Raw genomic sequence first — 21,157 nt, 5'->3', positions numbered from 1 at the left:
TAATCTGCCTACAGTCCTATTAGCCAGTTTGCCTGGGTTTGGTAATAATGGCTTCAACTCTGTACTAAAGTGTAGTCAGAACATTTAAGGGCATAGTAGTCCTTATATAATAAACCAGCAAAGAGGATTCATTGGGCATGTCTAATTGAACAGGGTTTGGACAGATATAGTCTAAATATTAAGTCTCAGAACTTTGCTTTGTATATGAGGAAATTGAGACCTAGTGAGGTAAAGTGACATAAACTAATTGGTTTCCTTATAAAGATACATACGTTTTTCAGAAATCTTAATTGTAGGCTTTTTTATCTTGATTCTTTGAATAAGAGATAACATTTTCAGGGGCTTCCCTGGTGGCGCAGTGGTTGAGAATCTGCCTGCCAATGCAGGGGACACGGGTTCGAGCCCTGGTCTGGGAAGATCCCACATGCCGCGGAGCAACTAGGCCCGTGAGCCATGGCCGCTGAGCCTGCGTGTCCGGAGCCTGTGCTCGGCAACGGGAGAGGCCGCGACAGTGAGAGGCCCGCGCATGGCGATGAAGAGTGGCCCCCACTTGCCGCAACTAGAGAAAGCCCTCGCACAGAAACGAAGACCCAACACAGCCAAAAATAAATAAATAAATTTATAAAAAAAAAAAAAGATAACATTTTCATATGTGAAACTAATAAATTTTTGACTGATTCATATTTATACTTAAGGCATATTACAATACCTGAAACATACCCAGATTTTTAATGACATAAGTGAATGGCTACCATATAACTTGTCAGGGGTGTCTAGCAAATTTCCTACTTCAGTTACTAATGTTGCCTTTTTCATAACAGATTTCTGTCTCATCCCAATATTAAGGTTTTTCTGTTGACTTCAGCACCACAGACACATTTTTAAAAGCTATTTTAAACACTGGGAGATCTAATGAGATGATTTGAGCCTTAAATTAAGTCTCAGGTGTGGGCAAATGAAAAGAAACTGTTTAGTACTTTATTGTTCAGAGAGATGATTACCATGGAGATTGCCAGGAGTTTGTTTTTTTTAACTTTTTATAGCATAATGCTATTTTCCGAGGTGTTATGCAGAACCCCAACATATAAAACTGATGAAAATACTATAATATTCACTTTACAACATTTACTTACTATAAAGTCAGCAGTAAGAAAGTGAGGCTGTTGGATAAAAGAAAAATTGGGTTTAGGGGCTTATGGATGACAGTTGCCATCTTAAATCAGCTTTAGCATAGACATTATTTCTGTATCTTGTTTTGGTTGTTTAATGTTTTAAAAATCGTGAGTCACAGAGATAAATATTTATAAATTAAGTATTCAAGAGTTCATCTTTTAGTTTCACAATAGTCTTACTACTGATAACTAGGACTCCATGGAAATACAGAAATTTTCATTAAAATTATGTAACAGCTGCTCATAATTCTTGGTATAAATATAAATACAAAAATTCTATCTAAAACTTAAACAATTATCTGTAAGTCAGCATTATCAAGTAAAACTTCACGTTTTACACCTGACTTACCATCTATGACAAGACTGTTCACTAAGCAGCTGTGCTGAAGTCTTTCTAGTACCTGTGCTGTAGGAGTGCAGTAGCTTCAGCAGTTTCATGTAAGTAGATGCGTGCAAGCATAGGTTTCCTACAGAACTACAGCCTTTCTTACCATTTTATTTTGAAGAACTGTAAATAAATGCACAGAGGAGGACAGAAAGGCATAAGTGAGTTACCTGACAGCAAGTGTTAATGTTTGGTGAACTCTATTAATATTTAGAAAATAATGTATTTGAATTGTGTTTGTTAATTATTATACTTTTAAAATGTATTTGGAAACTGAAGTCAGATTTTTAAATTCCCAAACCCCTGACATAGTGCCACAGTATGAAGGTCCTGTAGACCTTGCATCACTTCCATCAACAGATATGTTTGCAGCCTGCTCAGGTGAACTCTGTTTTCTAATGGCTTCCTTTATATCATTAATGATTCCATTTGCAGATCCCAAGTGTCCCTCAAGATATCACTGTACTCATGAAGCTGGTGTACATAGTGTTGGGCTAACTTGGATTCATAAACTTCACAGATTTCTTGGATCAGGTGAGTTTTTGCACTTTTCAGTATGTTTCACAGATTCTATAAAAAGTAGTTTGGAACAGAAAAATTACAGAGAAAATAAATGATACCAAAAGATAGTTCTTTGAAAAGATTAACAAAATTGACAAACCTATAGGTAAACTGACCAAGAAATAAAAAAGACTCAAATTAATTAGAAATGAAAGTGGGGATATTCCTGCTGACCTTACAGAAATACAAGATTATAAAGATATACCAAGAATAAAAGATTATAAGGGAATGTCAAGAACAATTGTATGCCAAATTAGATAACGCAGATGAAATGGACAGATTCCTAGAAAGACACAAATTACCAAAACTGACTCAAAAACAGATAGAAAATTTGAATAGACATATATATAACAAGTAAAGAGATTGAATCAGACAACATGGCTTCATATTTGAAGCATTAATACCAATTCTTCATAAACTCTTACAAAAAATAGAAAACACTTCCCTGATCACTCTATGAAGATAGTATTACCACAATACCAAAACCAGACAAGGACATCCAAGAAAGGAAAACTAGAGACGAATATCTCTTATGAATATAGATGTAAAAAATCCTCAACAGAATACTAGCAAACCAAACCCAGCAACATATAAAAAGGATTATACACCACTACTAAGTGGGATTTATCCGAGGGGTGCGAGATTACTTTAACATTGAGAAATCAATTGATATATCAATATTATACCACATCAACAGAACAAAGGGGAGTTCCCTGGCAGTCCAGTGGTTAGGACTCCAGCACTTTCACTGCCGGGGCCCGGGTTCTCAATCCCTGGGCCGGGAACTAAGATCCTGCGAGCCGCATGGCAGGGCCCCCCCCCACCCCCACCACCAAAAAAAAATAGAATAAAGGACAAAAACTATATGATCATCTCAACAGATACAGAAAAAGCATTTAGGGAAATCCAACAGCCTTTCATGTTAAAAACACTAAATAAACTAGTAATAGAAAAGAACTTCCTCAGACTGAAAAAGGGTATCTATGAAAAACTCACAGCTAATACTACACTTAACAGAAAAAGACCAAGTGCTTTCTGTACTAGAATATTGCAGCTGTAGTAAATTACTACAAACTTAGTGTCTTTAAACACCACAAATCTATTATCTTATAGTTCTCTAGGTTTGAAGTCCTAGAATGATCGCACTAGACAAAGCAGTGTTCCTTTCTGGAGGCTCTAAGGGAAAATCCATTTCCTAGCCTTTTCCAGCTTCTGCCTTCCTTTGCTTCTAGTCCCCTTCCTCCATCTTCAAAGCCAGCTATGTGGGACAAAGTTGAATCTTTCTCACCTTGTATAACCCTGACTTTCTTTTCTGCTTTCCTCTTTCACTTTTTTTTTTTTAATATTTATTTATTTTGGCTATGCCGGGTCTTAGTTGCAGGCACGTGGGATCTTCCTTGTGGCATGCGGGATCTTTAGTTGCAGCATGCGAACTCTCAGTTGCAGCATGCATGCGGGATCTAGTTCCCCGACCAGGGATCAAACCCAGGCCCCCTGCATTGGGAGCATTGAGTCTTACCCACTGGACCACCAGGGAAGCCCCTCTCCTCTTTCACTTTTAAGGAAATTTGTGATAACACTGGGCCCACCCAGATAATCCAGGCTAATCTTCCTATTTCAAAGACATCTGATAGACAACTTTTTAAAAATTTATTTAATAATTAATTTATTTTTGGCTGTGTTGGGTCTTCATTGCTGCGCACGGGCTTTCTCTAGTTGCGGCAAGTGGGGGCTACTCTTTGTTGCGGTGTGTGAGCTTCTCATTGTGGTGGCTTCTCTTATTGCAGAGTACAGGCTCTAGGCGCACAGGTGTTAGTGGTTGTGGCACGCAGGCTCAGTAGCTGTGGCTCGCAGGCTCTAGAGCGCAGGCTCATTAGTTGTGGCGCACGGGCTTAGTTGCTCTGCAGCATGTGGGATCTTCCTGGACCAGGACTCGAACCTGTGTCCCCTGCATTGGCAGGCAAATTCTTAACCACTGAGCCACCAGGGAAGCCCTGATAGACAACTTTAATTCCATCTGCAATCTTTATTCCCCTTTAGCATGTAGTCTAGCATATTATCCCGGTTCTAGGGATTAAAACACAGACATCTTTGGGGAGTCCATCGTTTTGCCTACTCCATTCCACCTGGGGCCCCTAAACATTCACATCTGACAAAATACATTGTCCCTATAGCCACAAAAAGTTCATAATCTCATCTAAAAGTCCTGAGCTCAAAAGTACTGCAATGTAGGGCTTCCCTCGTGGCGCAGTGGTTGAGAGTCCACCTGCCGATGCAGGGGACACGGGTTCGTGCCCCGGTCCGGGGGGGATCCCACATGCCGCGGAGCGGCTGGGCCCATGAGCCATGGCCGCTGAGCCTGCGCATCCGGAGCCTGTGCTCCGCGACGGGAGAGGCCACAACAGTGAGAGGCCCGCGTACCGCAAAAAAAAAAAAGTACTGCAATGTCATCATCTAAATCATTTAAATCAATTATAGTTAGACTCTAAGTATAATATACCCTGGGGCAAAATTACTCTCTATCTGTGGACCTGTGAAACTAGAAAACAGTTGTCTGCTCCCAGAACACAATGTGGGGCAGGCATAGCTATCACTTACAGATACTCTAGTTCAAAAGGGGAGAAAATGGAATGGAAAAAGGAACCATGGGTTCCAAGAAATTTAAAAATCTAAATTCCATTGTGTTTCAAGGCCTGGGGATGATCCCCTGGGCTTGTAGCTCTGCCCTCTGAGTAATCTTTCATTTTTCAGGAAAGATTGTATTTGTTTGTAGTTGAGTAGTTTTATTAGCCTGTTTTCTGCCTATAGAATTTTGAGGGTGGAATAGCCTTCTCTCATCCTCTGACCCTTTCAGTTCAAGCCAGTGGTATTTCTGTGGGTATAAAATTCTCAGGAACTTTTTGGGTCTCCTGTGTGTATCATGACACTATAGTAGAGTTTCATCCACTATCTTCCCTATATAATCACACCTCTATTTTTGGCTTCTGCTGAGACCTGAAGGATCTAAGTCATGCTCTTAATCTCGTCAAAGAGCCTTTTGTGTGACTGAATATTCTGAACTTTTGATCTTTCTGAGGTATTAGCAAAAGACTGAACAGTCACACCAGTGGCTTTTTCTCTAAAACATGTTTCCGGAAGGTGACTCTTAATTTTAGCATCTTTTGCCATCCACATAGGCTGAGAATTTCCTAGATCATCAAGTCCTTGTTCCATTTTGTTTAACAGTTCTTCCCTCAATTATATTTTCCTCACATTATACTGTAATCAGCAAGAAGAAATCAGACCACATCTTCAACACTTTGCTTAGAAATGTCTTCAGCTAAATGTCTGATTTAATTGTTATACAAGTTCTGCCTTCCACACTTTCCCCTTAAGATCAGGAACAAAAGGACGTCTGCTCTAGCTACTTCTATTCAACATTATAATGGGGGTTCTAGACAGGGAAATTAGCCAAGGAAAGAAAATAAAACGTATCCAGATGAGAAAGGAAGAAGTAAAACTATATTCTCCAATGACACGATCTTTTACACAGTTAATTATAGGGGCCCATTGAAAAACTATTTAAACTAATAAATGAGTTCAGAGAGGTTGCAGGATACAAGATCAGTAAACACGTATTGGGTCTATTTCGGTGCACTAGCAGTGAACAATCTAAAAAGAAATTAAAACTATTCCATTTACAATAGCATTAAAATGAATAAAATACTTAGGAATGAATTTAACAAAAGAAATGCAAAACACACTCTTAAAACTACAAAACAGGGAATTCCGTGGCATGGCAGTCCAGTGGTTAGGACTGTGTGCTTCCACTGCAGGGGGCACGGGTTCGATCCCTGGTCCGGGAACTAAGATCCTGCATGCTGCATGGGGTGGCCAATTAATTAATTAATTAAGTCATTAAAAAAAAAAAAACTATAAAACGTTTAAAGAAATAAGACCCTAAATAAATGAAAAACATCCCATGTGATCTTTGAGAAAGATAAACAGGAAGATCAAAAACATCTGATCCCATGGATCAGAAAACTTTATATTGTTAGATGGCAATACTCCCCAGATTGATATATAAATTCAGTGTAATTCCTATCAGTATCCTAGCTGGCTTCTTTGCAAAAATTGACAAGTTGATCCTAAAATTCATATGGAATTGCAAATGATCTAGAATAGCGAAAACAATCTTGAAAAACAGGAACAAAGTAGGAGGACCCACACTTCCCAGCTTCAAAACTTACGAAGTTATGGTAATCAGGACAGCGTGATATTGGCATAAGGATACACATATAGGTCAATGAATAGAACTGAGAGTCCAGAAATATACCTTTACATTTACAGTAAGTTGGTTTCAACAGGGGTGCCAGAACAGTTAAATGGGGGAAAGAATAGTCTTTTCAACAAATGGTGCTGGGACAAGTGTACATCTACATGCAAAAGAAAGAAATTGGACTATACCTCACACCATACACAAAAAATGAACTCAAAATTGATCAAAGACTAAAATATAAGAACTAAAACTATAGAACGCTTAGAAGGAAACACTAAAGACAACCCACAGAATGGGAGTAAATATTTCCAAATCGTGTATCTGATAATGGACTTGTGTCTAGAGTATATAAAGAATTCTTAGAACTCAATAATAAAAGGAAAACCCAATGTTTTAAACAGACAAAGGATTTTAATAGACATTGTTCCATTGATCATATACAAATAACTAATAAGCACATGGAAACATGTTCAGTCATGGAAATGAGATACCACAAAACCACAAGATACCACTTCACACCCACTAAAATGGCTAGTATTTAAAAAGACAATTACAAGTGTTGGAAAAAATAGGGACACTCATGCATTGCTTATGGAAATGTAAAATGGTCCAGCCACTTTGGGAAAACAGTCTGGCAGTTCCTCAAATGATTAAACAGAGTTATCATATGACCCAGCAGTTCTACTCCAGAGTATATACCCAAGAGGAATGAAAACATGTTCATACTTGGATAAAATTTCTAAACGAATGTTCATAGCAGCATTATTCGTAATAGCCAAATAGCTAAGTGTCCATCAACTGATGATTAGATAAATAAAATGTGGTATGGCCATACAATGGAATATTATTCAGCTACAGAAAGAGGAGGTACTGGTAACTGCTCCAACATGGATGAACCTTGAAAACATCATGCTAAGTGAAAGAAGCCAGTCACAGGTAACTACATGTTGTGTGATTCCATTTATATAAAGTGTCCAGAATAGGCAAGTCCACAGAGACAGAAAGTAGACTAGTGGTTGTTGCATAGGTCTGGGGCAATTGGCAGAAACTAGGGAGCGATTGCCAATGGGTATCATGGGGGTTTCTTTTTGGGTAACGAAAATATTCTAAATTTTTTGTGGTGATGGTTGTACAACTCTTTAATATACTAAAAACCCATTGAAGGTACAGTTTAAACGGTTGAGCTGTGTGGTATTGTGAATTACGTTTCAAAAAGCTGTTAATAGAAGTAAAATTGGTATGGGTGAGGAAGAGAATGGGGATTCTGGGATTGTTCTCCTGAATGAAACGTTTCTGCATTTCTGACCAAGGAAAATCCACTTTCCTTCTTGAGGCAGAAATCTAGACCCCTGTGGAAAGGAGATTTCTATGTCAGAGAGGCATAGCCTTTAAGAAGCAATGGTCTGAGACAAGAACTTAACCGCATTTAACTAATATCGTCAGCATTTTAATTTGGAGACTTTTGTTATTTAACTTATATATGTGTTCTTTTGTAGATGAAGAAGATAAGGACAGTTTACAGGAACTAGCTACAGAACAGAAATGCTTTGTAGAACACATTCTTTGTACGAAGCCATTGCCATGCAGGTAAGGACTTTCTCTCCCTTCTAAACACAGATAACAATTGTTGTTTCAGTAATTCAGGTATATATGTATATTACACTCCCATGCAGACATGATACTTCACCCCAAGAGTATCTGTGCATCAGAAGCTCTCCTCTGCCCACAGCCATTCCACGTTTTGTGTCCTCTGTCTGGGAGGTATATCCCCAGTCATAACCCCTGTCAGTCTTCACTTGCTGATTCTTTTCTGATCTTAATGTCAGTTCATAAAGGGTTCCCTTGATTTCCCAGAACCCCTTTGGGTTCTCCTATTATTCTTTTTCTTTGTAGCACATACTTAAATTGATATTTTTGTTTGTTTAATGTCTGTCACCACTACTAGAATATAAATGTTTCACGAAGGCAGAGACCTTGTCTGTCTGTTTCATAGTTTATACCATCGCCTTATGTCTGTACACTCAGTGTCTGACAGGGTGCCTAGTAGATACTCAGTAAATATTTGATTAATAGAATAAAGGGAAACATCTAGAGTGACTCCCAGGTTTCTACCCGGGATAACGGTAGATGCGGTACCCTTCAGAAAAATTGGACGTAGGAGAAAGTGGATGTGGGAAGACTCAAGATGGGTTAATGGGGGCACTTGGAGTCTTCTGTTCCAAAGGACATCCAAGTGGAGGAGCCCATAGGCAGTTGGACACGTAGGTCTGGGCTAGGACGGTATGGATGTGGGAAATGTCAGCATGAAGGTTCCCCAGGAAAGGGCCTAGAGTAGAGGACACCTGAGTATAGAGTCTTGAGCAACACCTTCTTACAAGCAGTGAGTGGAGGGCGAGGAGCCCAGCCCAGGCAGGAAACAAGTAAAAGGCGGCCAGAGAGACTGAAGGAGAACCCGGGGGAAGGGTGCCAGGGAGGGGGATGTTTCAGAGAGGAGGCAGGGGGAGCAGCATCAAATAAGTAGAGCAAAGCAGTGAAGAGCGCTCAAGTGTCCAGATTTGGCAACATGGGGGTTCATCGAGAACCATGGAGAAACGCTTTTGTGGGTGGGAGCGGATAGCACAGGTGAAAAGTGAATGAGGAAAATAGATAATAAAATCTCATTTATAATATATACGTATATATAATATATACATTTCAAAAACAGGTAAAACTGTATTGCTTAGGAATGAATACATACATAGATAGGAAAGCTATGGAGCAAAACGAAAACATGAGTATCATAAAAATCAAGTGGAAGGTTGTGATCAGGAGGTTCATACGGGAGGTCTGAGGCCCCTATGCTGCTGTCATTCTTGGCCTGGAGAGGCCACAGAGTGTCTATGTGCACTCTTCTCTATGTAGATTTCACACTAGGAATACAGAAGACAAATTTTTCCTAACCTCCCAGACTCCCTCACCACCATTCCCCTCCCCTGCAAAAAAGGCAAATGAGAGATTGGAAGGAGAAATAATACTGCAGGCTACTGTTGAAAGACTGCTGGCTCTAAAGGGAAAGGAAGAGGGAATAGGTTAAGGAGAGCTTGAAACTACAGTGCAGAATGTTTTGAATGGAAGAGATGTCAGCTTGTTTATAAGCTGAGGGTAAATGGACAGTAGGAAGATTTTGTGATTGCAGAGCTGACGGAGCAAATCTCAGAAGACGCGAGCAGAGACGGCGTCGACAGTCTGGGGCAGAAGTGAGCCGTGGGGGTGGGGTGAGCGTGTTGGCAGGAAAGACAGTTCCTGTCCGAGGTCCAGTTTTCACTTTCTTCAGTGAAGTAGACCAAGACTGAGAGGGAGCTGCGTGCTGTGCACAGTAAATTAAGTCCTGTGATGTAGATGCTGGCCTGCACTGAATTTTTAAGGTGAGAAAGACACTATTCAGTCAACAGTTTCTGAGCACCTAATCTGGGTTGGGCGCTCGGCTAGGCATGCAGAGGTAGCTGGAGCTTATGTGCGAGTTGGGAGAAAGAGACAGAGACGTAAAGAGTTGGCTTCATCGTATCATGCTAACTGCCGAGATTACAGTGAGCGCCATGAGGCTGTGGGTTCCTGAGTGACCTGTAAGTCAAGCGACGTCTGGCTGCCGAGTGACAGCTTGATTCAAACCGATCAGAGCTGTAAGTAATACAGGTTTCCAAGTCACCACCTCTGAGGTTACTGCACTGATACCATGTCCCACCCAACTGTCGACCCAGCCCTGAGAAGGCCACAAACCTCAGCCATATCGTTGCTTTTGGATCCACTGCTCTTGCTGTTTTGTAGTTTAACTATGGCTGTGTGTGTTTTTTTTTTCAGGCAGCCAGCTCCGATCCGAGGATTCTGGATTGTCCCTGACATTCTGGGGCCTACGATGATCTGCATCACCAGTAACTACGAATGCCTCATAAGGCCTTTACTGTACGTCCCCCTTTGTATTCCCACGCAGCTCTCATTAATTCTGCAGAATCTAAGCTGGGAAGATGTCCTTAGTAACCGGACTGAAGATACATGGTTTATGCTTTGGTTTCTGACTTGAGGGTTGGAGGGAGGGTTATTTCTGTTGCTCCTGCCATCTCTGGAAGGATTTATTTAAGGCATAATTTCTGGCATCTCCTTTAGCTAGCAGAGGGTTAAGAACTTTACCCAAGTGTGGAAAGAATACTAAGATACTGAACTCCATCATTAATATGAGTTAGATTTAATGATCTTTTTCTTTTTTTAACCACGCCACATGGCATGCGGGATCTTAGCTCCCGGACCAGGGATCGAACCCTCGCCCCCTGCAGTGGGAGCGCAGAGTCTTAACCACTGGACTGCCAGGGAGGTCCCTGATTTAATGATTTTAAACTTTATGTGCCAGGCTCAGAAGTAAGCCTCCGGCAATCAGAGCAACCCTGCACTAAAGACAGCACCATTATCCTCATTTTGTAGAGGAGGGATCAGGGACAGAGAGGTTATGTACATTGGCCAGAGTCACAGGGAACACAGAGAACTGGGCTGCAAAGACCGGGCTTTCTGACTTCAAAGTCCAGTTTCTCCATCTCTGCCAGACTCATAGGCACATCACAGAATATGTAGACGCTGGAAGAAAGGTGGTATATAGCTGAACTCATAACCTTTGTTCCCCTTAAGGAACCCATATTAAGCTATAAGTACCGTTTTCAACAGCTCTGGAAGGTCATTCTGAGTTTTATAAATGCAGTTATAGGAGTGTCTAACAAGCCACTGGAGTACTGGAACACTAGACCCCTTTCCCCCCAGTCTCTTGGTGTCATTTGAAGGCATGTGCTTCTAGATATTGACGTAGTTCAAAACACTGGCATTAATTTCCTGTCCTTAGAAGGATTTCCATACTCTTTGAGAAGTGACATCATTTGGAAAAGAAAATAATTCACTATCAATTTTGTGATATTTATACTACAAGAGACTAAAAACTAGCAAGACTGAACAAAAGTAATAAAATCACTACAAAAAACTGCCTTTTTGCCTGTTGCCTCAGCATGTTTTTAAAATCCTACCCTACCTTTAGTAAAATAAGACCTAGTCATACTAGGATACTTCAGAATAAAAACATGAATCCCAAAGGTGAAAAAAACTTCTAAATATTAGTGACCTAGATACCTTCAAATCATGTTTCTGCCAACTCTCTGAAATACAAGTTGTCTATGAAGTAATGTTATTAACAAACTCCCAGATTTGAATCATTGCAAAGTAAGTCATTGGCCATGCTGTTAAAGTTTGCAGTCTTTCAAGCTTTCTGAAATTGCCATTGAGAGTATTTGTAACACTTCATAGTTTCTTATATCCTCAGAATTCTGGATAAGTGTGATTTAGGTTTTCCTATACTTACAGCAAGTAACTCCATGGTAAATTTTATTTTTCTTTTATTTTGCAGAAGCACAGTCCATCCAGTGTCTCCTCCCCTGCTTTGTACCCGAGAGGATGTTGAAGTGGCAGAGTCTCCCCTCCGTATTCTGGCTGAAACCCCGGATTCCTTTGAAAAACATATTAGAAGCATTCTGCAACGTAGTGTTGCAAATCCAGCATTTTTGAAGTATGTAATTTAGGGCGTATCAGTTTTAAAAACTGGCTCCCTTCTCTGTTTTGTAATTACTCTTCAGCCTGTCCTCAGCTATTTCTTTTCGTATACTTTTTACTATGTTGGAGTTGGAAGAAACACAGGGCATATTTAATCAGCTAGTGAGAATAGAGAGAGAATACACAGATGTGGAAGCATTTGAGAAAGACAAACAGGAAGTGTAAAAAGACGTGAGTCTGTCTTCAGTTGTTTTACCCAGCTGAGCAAAGTAATGACAGAAACTTTCTTTTGTTTTTAAGATCATCTGAAAAAGATACGGCTCCTCCTCCCGAAGAATGCCTTCAGCTCATCAGCAGAGCCACCCAGGTGTTCAGAGAACAGTACATTCTTAAACAGGACCTGGCAAAGGAGGAGATTCAGCGGAGGTAGGATGGCCTCTGTTCACATACCAGTCAGTCCCTGGCTGGGAGCTGACACTGTATAATGGCCTAGACCTGGCTTTTGATTAAATTTCTTTTTGTTCTTGAAGGGTCAAATTGTTATGTGACCAAAAAAAGAAACAACTAGAAGATCTCAATTATTGTCGAGAGGAGAGGTAAGTGCCAAGACAAGGGAGAAAAAAAAATAGTTCAGCTAGACTGGAACTGTGTCTCACCCTAAGATACTGAACCACATTAGCTGGCTTCACCATCAAGGTGCACTCCTAGAGACTCTTGCTTTTTATGCCATTAGGAAAAGTCTGCGGGAAGTGGCCGAGCGCTTAGCTGACAAATATGAGGAAGCCAAGGAAAAACAAGAAGATATCATGACCAGGTCAGTGGGCCGTGTAACTGTATAACATTCCGTTCCCTACTCAGGTCAGGTACTACTAGTGTTATTAAGTCCTCGGGTGCTAGATACCCCTCTGAGGTGTATTCTATGGAAGACAGTGCAGTGATGCTTTCCCCAAACCCATCCTGTGGAGGCCTCCTTCACAGACACCAGATTCCTAAATTAGGAGCTTTAGTTAGGATTGTGTTCCTCCTAAGGAGCTGAGATGTTTGCTTACCTCTTCTACAGGATGAAAAAAGTACTTCACAGTTTTCACTCTCAGCTCCCAGTTCTCTCTGACAGTGAGAGAGACATGAAGAAAGAATTACAGCTGATACCTGATCAACTTCGACATTTGGGCAATGCCATCAAACAGGTAGGAATGGACACAAGGTGGCTACCTCTGGTACTTTTTAAAGTGTTCCTTCTACAGAAAATAATTTTATAAAATGTAAAAAGAACATACTGAAACAGATACTATGAAAATGTATAGCAAACCATAGCTAAAGTGTCTGTGTTCTGTTTGATACTCAAGGTTACTATGAAAAAAGACTATCAACAACGAAAGATGGAAAAGGTGCTAAGTCCTCAGAAGCCCACCATTACTCTCAGCGCCTACCAGCGAAAATGCATTCAGTCCATCCTGAAGGAGGAGTAAGTACCAATCAGCTGTTAGTGCGAGGTAGTTTTTCCTTTGCAAAATGCCAAAATCAACCTTTCTTTGCCCAGATAAGACCACTTGACATTTGCATGTCAAGTAATTACCAGGACAGGAAGTGTATGATGCTGATAGATAAGGACTTAAAAGTTGAGAGGGTTAAAAAGGATGTCTTTCTTTATAATTTTGCTGTGTGGTCAAGGTATTCCCCAGTGAATATGTTCAAAAATATTTCCAGCAGTTCCACTACTATATTTGCTACCTCTAGCCTTAAACGAATTACCATTACTATCCATCTGAAACCTTAAGCCGTTAATTCTAGCAGAGCACTTCTAAGATACTTCAGTATTACTGAGGTCTTACGAATCAATATTAATGGTTTATTCATTTGTTGTATTACCCAAAGTGAGTAACTTTATGATTTTACAGGGGTGAGCACATAAGAGAAATGGTGAAGCAAATTAACGATATCCGAAATCATGTAAACTTCTGACACCACCAGGAACAGATTCACACCTGAAATTAACACAAGTGAAGGCTTAAACTCATTGTAAAACGAACAGGTAGCATTATCTAATTTATAAAGAGGCATTTTAAAGGATGAACTTTGGTGTGGTTGTTCATCACTTTTTATACTTGTTTTATAATGACTGAATAAATGCTTTTATTTAAAAATTGGAATGTGGTTTATATACAAGCTCAAGTATATGATTGTATTCAGCAAGGGCCTAGGATTTAAAAGGAAAAAAAAAGCGCCAAAGACTTTCAGCTGCACACTGCCAGACCTCCGTGAACCCTACTGAGTTTTCTTGATATTTGAACAAGAATAAAAGCTGCATTTTAACGTAGCAGCACCAGAAATATGACTCTGAAGAGGGACAGAACCCTAGAACTCAAAGGAAAAGGCCACACAGTATACTAGACAGCAGCTTTTTTAATTTGAACACTTTCTTCTTAAGGACACGCCTTCAGTACAGTTAACAAATGGTTATACCTGAAATCTGCTCACAGCAGAACTCGGTATCCACAATTGCAAGGCCACTGCTGGCTCACTTCCTCGACAGGCAGTATTTCCTTTCAGAGCTGAGTTCGGCTGCGCTCTGTGTCCCAGTACATGTCACTGAGTGGGTATGAGGTGCACATGTAGGATCTCAAATGGAGAAACAAATAGCTTGGTATACAGTATATGATTTTGTCTTTTAGCATTAGGTAATATTTTTATACCTGCCAATGAGTTCTGAAAGGTAATACTGTACCTGCCTAGAAATGGCTGAGTGACTGCCAATTAAAAGCCACATGGTAAGGTAGGTTACAGGTAAGAGGTAAATGAGGTTAGACATGCATGAGAACACGTGTACACAGACTGAATACAAGCACAGGAACACTCGTGAAACCCAGCTGACCTTTTCTTTTGTCTTCAAGGGCTAAATACTACCTTCTAAATCAGTTTCCCATTTATAAAGAAAACCCAGTTTAAAGAAGTGTTTCATACCAGAAGTAGAGACTGTTAACAAAACCTAGTCTCAGTTTGGGTTTTTCTAGCATATTTTTCTCAAAAAACTGGGTTCCAACAATTTGCATCTGCCACTGTAGAGACTGCTAACAGTTTCCTAATCATGAATTTTATTGGCCCAGTACCATCTTATGGAGAAAAACATCAGCATCAGCAAGGTACCCCGTCTCAGCCAAGCAGTTCCCTGGGAGTTGTAGTTCAGTTCGTTCAGGAAGGTTATGAATTATCCATCTTGATTTATGGTGCCAATTTTAATAATCTGAAACAAATTAGCTTGGAGTTTATCCAAGGGACTAGTCTGACACTAATATAATTTAAAGTGATTGCATTTTTGGAATTAATAAAATTCCCTGTAACTCAATGAGGATACATGTTTCCTTTAAAGGAAACAGAGTAGTACTTTATACAAAGGGACTTTAGACCAATTAAAATAATGTTTCATGCATGCAAGCCTATAGCACTATTTCCATAATTAGTGTTTACTTCAAAATTCATAATCATGAATGTAAGACTACAGCAATAGCCCAAGGAATGAGGTATGTAGGCCTTACCTTGTCCTGTCCTATGGAAGACAGAAATAAAGATCTTTAGGGCTAGTCCATTATGACTTCATTTATAACAATTAAAGTTGTAGCTTTATGTGAGCCAAACAAGCTACTCAATCCACTTAATTTCCATATGGTTCCTTCAAGTACTCTGCCGTTACACAACACCAATCACAAAAATTTGAAAACAACAGTTTTACTTTTGAACCATCTGTATGATGAATTAAACGGTGTAGTCTTCCACTGGCTAACAGTACTGCAGGTAAACAGTGAATATAAATCCATTCTGTGCTTTCTGCAACACTTCATAAGGCTACGGCAAAGACAACCTGTTCATTGAAACTTTATCCACACAGGAAAGGAATCTAATCTCATAGAAATGACAAAGCAGATTTCCAAACTGGTCAACTAACTGGGTTTTCCCCAACTTCACCATAAGCATTATCACACTCCAGGTCTAAAATATAAAAGAAAAATACAAAATGGGTATCTGCCAAACCTAGTTATCACCATTTTTGTATTTGACACTTTTGAAACAAGTATGTACTCAGGCCCACTGACTCGAGTTGAAAATAAAATAAGCAGCAGACTTATAAATTTATACTAGATGTTGTCAGACATAGCTTGTTTTATTAATATTTTTTCCACTGATCCAATAACTAAACTAAAACAGTTTTCAGGAGAGTAGATGGTGCCAGTTCACCTTGACCCTGGTACCTGTGAGTCCACGAAACTTACCCAGGTAGCAGAAAAGTGCTTCCAAACAGTTTCTTGTGCTTTTCCTTTAACTCAACTTCCAATAGCCCCAGCCAAGTTTGCAAGTCCTCATAATTAATTCGGTTCCAATTCCATTGAATTGGTTGTCTGCCACCGTCTTATGGTTCTCAGGCAAGTTTCAGTAGCATTTAAGGTCCTCCAATGCAAGATAAAATGGTTAAAAAAAAAAATACACTGAGCTAGGAAATACAGTCACTAGCCAGTGGGCTGCTCTCAAACTTCATATTTTAATATAAAATATTCATACGGCATACCCCACCTCTGTCTGCTAGCTGAATACTGTTACTGATGAACTCTAGACAACAGAAACAAATTCTCTCTTGCAACAGCTATGAACAGGAAATGCCATTTCAAACACTACTGGGACGGTGGTGAAGGGCAGGGAAATGTTGACTAAAGCAGGCAAGGAAAACAGCACTTCCTCCATCACCAAATCTGATCCCACACTCCCTGGAATCAGGTCTGGAGTCTGGCTAGCGTTCCCAGTTGAAAGGTCTTTTTTACTGCAAATTACCCTGGCTGTTTGCTGCTCCGTGCCGCACAGTCTCCCCACTAGAATTAAGCATTTCTCCAGTCTTCCTTTTTCTGTGTGTGACTTCTTCTTCAGTTAAGAGTTAAATAATAATTAATGTTGCTCTAAAGATGAGTTAAAAACCCAAAGTGCAGGCTAGAGTCCTGCCATGAGGGTGTCATGTCTCAGGGAGCTGGTTAATGTCTGTCAGTTTGGTATCGTTCAGAATTGCCCGGATTCTCTCCAAGGAGTCTGCTTGCCGGATCCGCTCTAACTGCACCTAGAGAAATAATGCAGCGAGGTAAGTGCAGACGGCTCCTGCCTAGACCTTCTGGTTTACTCTGACTGGTTTAGCTGAAATGGAGATTAACTCAACAGAAACTACTCACTTCAAAGAAAAGAGGCAGCAAGAACAATTAAATCCAAAAAACAATTCCCCAAAGCTGCTGTGTAACAGACCCAGTATAAGGTGCTGGGACTATGGAGATGAATGAGACCTGATCCTTGACCTCTGAGAACCCACAGTTCAGCTGGGGGAAAAGAACAAGCTTATATAGAGTTTTAGCACAATATACTAAATGTCACTATACCAGCTTGGGGACCTAGAGAGGGTTCCACAGGGAGGACAAAGCTAAGCAGGGCCCTGGAAGAAAGGAGCAAGGGGGCCATGCTTCCAGAGGGAACACGTGCTGTGGGCAAGGAACCACAAGTAGTTTTTAAAAATGAGAACATAGAATATAAAATGTAAGGCAGAGAGATGGACAAAACGTAGGGATAGGCCTGGCTGGGAAGAGTCTTACATGCTACGCTAAGGACTTTATATTTTACCCTTAAGGGCCAGCAAGGAAGAAGAAAAGGGTTTCCAGCTTAAATGACCAGGCCGGCATTTGGAGCTGGGGCAGGGGCAGCCATAATTTCTAATCCTCTAGCTATTGTCAGTGGGCCAGTCAGGGATTAGCAAATTCTCCTGGGTACCAAGAACCCCAAAAGTGCCTCCTCAGCGTTCTGTCTAGGGGTTCCCCAAATGCCTCACCTGAAGGGTCTGAGAAAGCTTTACAAAATCTCTCTGGACTTGTTCACTGACATCTAGTTCTGTCTGCAACCTCTGAGCTTTGTTCTTCTCTTCAAACATTAGTTGTTCAACAGTAACCTAAAAAAATACAAGGTTTGAATGAGGATTAATGCTGGAGAGCCATACGTCAAATCACTCAGGAAATCTAGGCACTTGTCGTTTCCTACTACTAGAGAGGAAAGGTGGGTGCCCATCATATTCCTGTATCCTGTTAGTCTCCCTTTGACTCTATCTTTACAGGGCAAGGGTGCACATTGCCTAAGGCACTTGTTCTAGGTCCTAAAATGAACTGAGTATGAGAGCCAAATTAAAAATGAATGAAAGCGCCGCACTCCACCCCTCAACCCCAGCAGCCTGGTGACAATGATTAATCATCAAAAAGCAGCTGCACGGGGCTTCCCTGGTGGCGCAGTGGTTGAGAGTCCGCCTGCCGATGCAGGGGACACGGGTTTGTGCCCCGGTCTGGGAAGATCCCACATGCCGCGGAGCGGCTGGGCCCGTGAGCCATGGCCGCTGAGCCTGCGCGTCCGGAGCCTGTGCTCCGCAACGGGAGAGGCCACGGCAGTGAGAGGCCCGTGTACCGCCAAAAAAAAAAAAAAAAAAAGGCAGCTGCTGTATGATCAGTAGCTGTCACAGCAACAGGACAGGATCTTTAGGGATTTCCTCTGACAACCACAACAGTCAAGCATCTGCCAGGAAAATTCTCAATGAATATGCCTTAGGCAGCCCCAGCTATCCCCCAGTCTTCCTTACAGGGAAACTCTTCAGGAGGACCCCCTGTGCAGGAGCCTTTCTAAAAACAGAGAACTATTAAGTAACACATACACAACATTTTTACACTTAAAGGTTAGATAACAGCCCACCAAAACCAAACTTCCGCCCCAGTTGGCCCCATGCATTTTTATTCTGACAGGACTAATCAGAATTTAGGCAGCAAACATGGTTCAGTACAGTATTCCAGAAACCAATCGAATGGAACGGCACTTCCACAGCAATGCTTCTGGCTATGGCAGCGCCAAGTTTGGTTCATGGCCTTTAGCTCAACACCTAAAAAGCCAGTTAAGCCTGCGACACAGACCTCCAGAGCTGGCAGTGTGCACATCTAACCCAACTGAGATAAAGTCATTCCATTTTCTTTCTGCAAGCGGAGAGTCTTGCCAACTTTCAGAAGGTGGCACTATTTCAAAGCAGCAAGGCTTTGTTTTTTAAACAGCGAAGATGTGATTCTACATTCTTCACACTGCTTTTTTACGAAACTACCAACAAAAATGTCACCTTAGCAGCAGTTTCTTTCTTTAACTGTTCTTCCAAAGTGATCTTCATCTCCTGAAGGCTCTCAAGCTGTTGAGACTTCTCTCTTAATGTGGACTCCAACTGTGAAAAAGGGAAAAGCTGAAACACACAGAAACTCCCTACAGGTCACAGCACATCTGCCTGGAGGAGCCTGCAGCCTGGAGAAATGCACCCAAGCTCACATCCTCCTAGGCCCTGGATACTGGCTATGCTTGGAATGCTCTTCTTACCCTTTGATATCTGTGGATCTTCTATTGATTCTTCAAGACCTACTCTTTCTCTTATTAAACATTTATTAGGCACCTCCTATGTTCTAAGGCCTGGGGATGGAAAAATCAGGAGAGACAGACATGTAAGTTAACTATGCCATGTGAACATGGATGAAGAAGCACTTAATTCTGCCAGAAAAGTTGGGAAGGGCTTCCTTGAAGAGATGACATCTGACCCTTAAAGGGTGGTAAGCGGGAGGTGGAGGGAGATACTCCAAAAAGAGGGAGTTGACGTATAAAAAAATGAGTTAAAGAACTGAGGTGAGCTCTTGCTACATTACAGCACAGAGTTCTGGGGCCCTGGAGGCTGAGGCCGGAGAGGCAGTGGTGAGGCAGGAGATCCCAGCTGGGCTATAGATAAAGGGAACTACTGAAGGGTTTTAAACTAGACTGCTCACAGTCAAGTGAGCAGTTTCAATATGAAAATGAAATGAAATGAATGAATATGAAATGAATATGAAAATGCAATTTGAAGGGGATCAATTTTGGAGGCAGGGAAAGAAGTTAGGCTGTTACAGTGAGCCAGGTGAGCACTGAAGTCAACCCAAACAGTGGCAGAGGGAGTGGGAAAGGTGGGACACGTTGGAACGCTGGCGACTTTTGCCAGTGTAACCTGATAGCACAGTGGGAGCCAAAGCCTGATTGTAGTGGGCTGAGGAGTGACTGGGAGGTCAGGCAGTGGAGATGACTCTTTCAAGAACTCTGGGTATAAAAGGAAGAAGGACTGGTAGCTGTAGAAAGAAGTACAATCCAAAGAGAAACTTCTCCCCTCTTACCAGGAGACCTCTGAGATTGGTTATGCATAATGGAAAAGACAAATAAAGAGGCAGAAGTTCAAGGCCCACACTGGAAGGGGAAGATGGAGAGGATGCCAGGAAAAGATGTGACATCACGACCCAGTCAAAGCACATGTGCAGTGACATAAGACTAGTCAGAACAGGTCACCCTTTCCTCTGAAGAAGCGAGAAGGCTGGGAAGCAAAGCAGGAGAGCATGCGACCGAGGAGCTGAAGGTGGGCCCTGCTCACGACGGGGGCACAAGGCCGCCACGCGCTGTCACAAGGGGGCGAGCTGAGCGGCGACTGAAACGTCCACTGTGAGGAATGGAAAGGAGAGGGGCTTCCCTGGTGGCACAGTGGTTGAGAATCTACCTGCCAATGCAGGGGACACGGGTTCGAGCCCTGGTCTGGGAAGATCCCACATGCCGCGGAGCAACTGGACCCGTGAGCCACAACTACTGAGCCTGCGCGTCTGGAGCCTGTGCTCCGCAACGAGAGGCCGCGACAGTGAGAGGCCCGCGCACTGCGATGAAGAGTGGCCTCTGCTCGCCGCAACTAGAGAAAGCCGTTGCACAGAAACGAAGACCCAACACAGCCAGCCAGCCAGCCATCCACCCATAAATAAATAAAATAAATAAATAAAATAAACAAAATTTTAAAAAAGAGCAAATGAAAGGCTACTGAGCAGCACCTGGAAGCAAGACCACGCAGTGTTCCTCATTCCAGTGGAACCAGCAGCTGGGGGCAGAGGCATAGAAGGTGGACACCAGGATTAATCCAGGGTTAGGCAGTATCAAGTGAGGGTAGCACAAGAACAAGGAATCGGGGGCTTGCAGGAGTTAGTGGGAGACTAGTTGAAGAGGCAAGCCATGTCAGATGCTGCTTAGAAGGAAAGAAAGAAAGAAGTTGCTGAAACCAGGGGAAAAGGAAAAGTTTAAGGAAGTGAAGGTCTGAATGAGGTACTCAGACAGATGAACCTACGGGATTAAGGGCTG

General features: G+C 41.6%; 2 protein-coding genes across 8 annotated transcripts in view; one reads left to right on the top strand and one right to left on the bottom strand.

The window, feature by feature from the left end:
• Positions 1 to 14,081, top strand: part of NUP88 (nucleoporin 88) — a 30,377-nt gene extending 16,296 nt beyond the window's left edge. For both annotated transcript variants that reach the window (XM_073797802.1, XM_004319042.4), the window contains exons 9-18: positions 1,993 to 2,091; positions 7,873 to 7,963; positions 10,214 to 10,315; positions 11,793 to 11,951; positions 12,236 to 12,361; positions 12,466 to 12,531; positions 12,669 to 12,749; positions 12,996 to 13,122; positions 13,282 to 13,400; positions 13,834 to 14,081. In XM_073797802.1, the coding sequence (XP_073653903.1) occupies positions 1,993 to 2,091; positions 7,873 to 7,963; positions 10,214 to 10,315; positions 11,793 to 11,951; positions 12,236 to 12,361; positions 12,466 to 12,531; positions 12,669 to 12,749; positions 12,996 to 13,122; positions 13,282 to 13,400; positions 13,834 to 13,897 (1,034 nt within the window). In that variant the 3' untranslated portion in view covers positions 13,898 to 14,081. The remainder of the gene's footprint in view (positions 1 to 1,992; positions 2,092 to 7,872; positions 7,964 to 10,213; positions 10,316 to 11,792; positions 11,952 to 12,235; positions 12,362 to 12,465; positions 12,532 to 12,668; positions 12,750 to 12,995; positions 13,123 to 13,281; positions 13,401 to 13,833) is intronic.
• A 239-nt stretch (positions 14,082 to 14,320) lies between these two features.
• The window catches only part of RABEP1 (rabaptin, RAB GTPase binding effector protein 1), a 104,273-nt gene continuing 97,436 nt past the window's right edge, over positions 14,321 to 21,157 (bottom strand). For 3 of the 6 annotated variants that reach the window (XM_019926815.3, XM_019926818.3, XM_033846699.2), the window contains 3 exons: positions 19,098 to 19,196; positions 17,784 to 17,900; positions 14,321 to 17,030 (listed from right to left, as the gene is read on the bottom strand). In XM_019926815.3, coding sequence (XP_019782374.1) covers positions 16,929 to 17,030; positions 17,784 to 17,900; positions 19,098 to 19,196 — 318 coding nt within the window. In that variant the 3' untranslated portion in view covers positions 14,321 to 16,928. The remainder of the gene's footprint in view (positions 17,031 to 17,783; positions 17,901 to 19,097; positions 19,197 to 21,157) is intronic. The other 3 variants (XR_002174728.3, XR_002174729.3, XM_073797800.1) reach the window with 3 other exon arrangements.

Source organism: Tursiops truncatus, chromosome 20, assembly GCF_011762595.2.
Source record: "Tursiops truncatus isolate mTurTru1 chromosome 20, mTurTru1.mat.Y, whole genome shotgun sequence".
Lineage (NCBI taxonomy): Eukaryota > Metazoa > Chordata > Mammalia > Artiodactyla > Delphinidae > Tursiops > Tursiops truncatus.
Note: the sequence above shows the minus strand (reverse complement) of the source record. Positions and strands in the feature narration are given on the sequence as shown.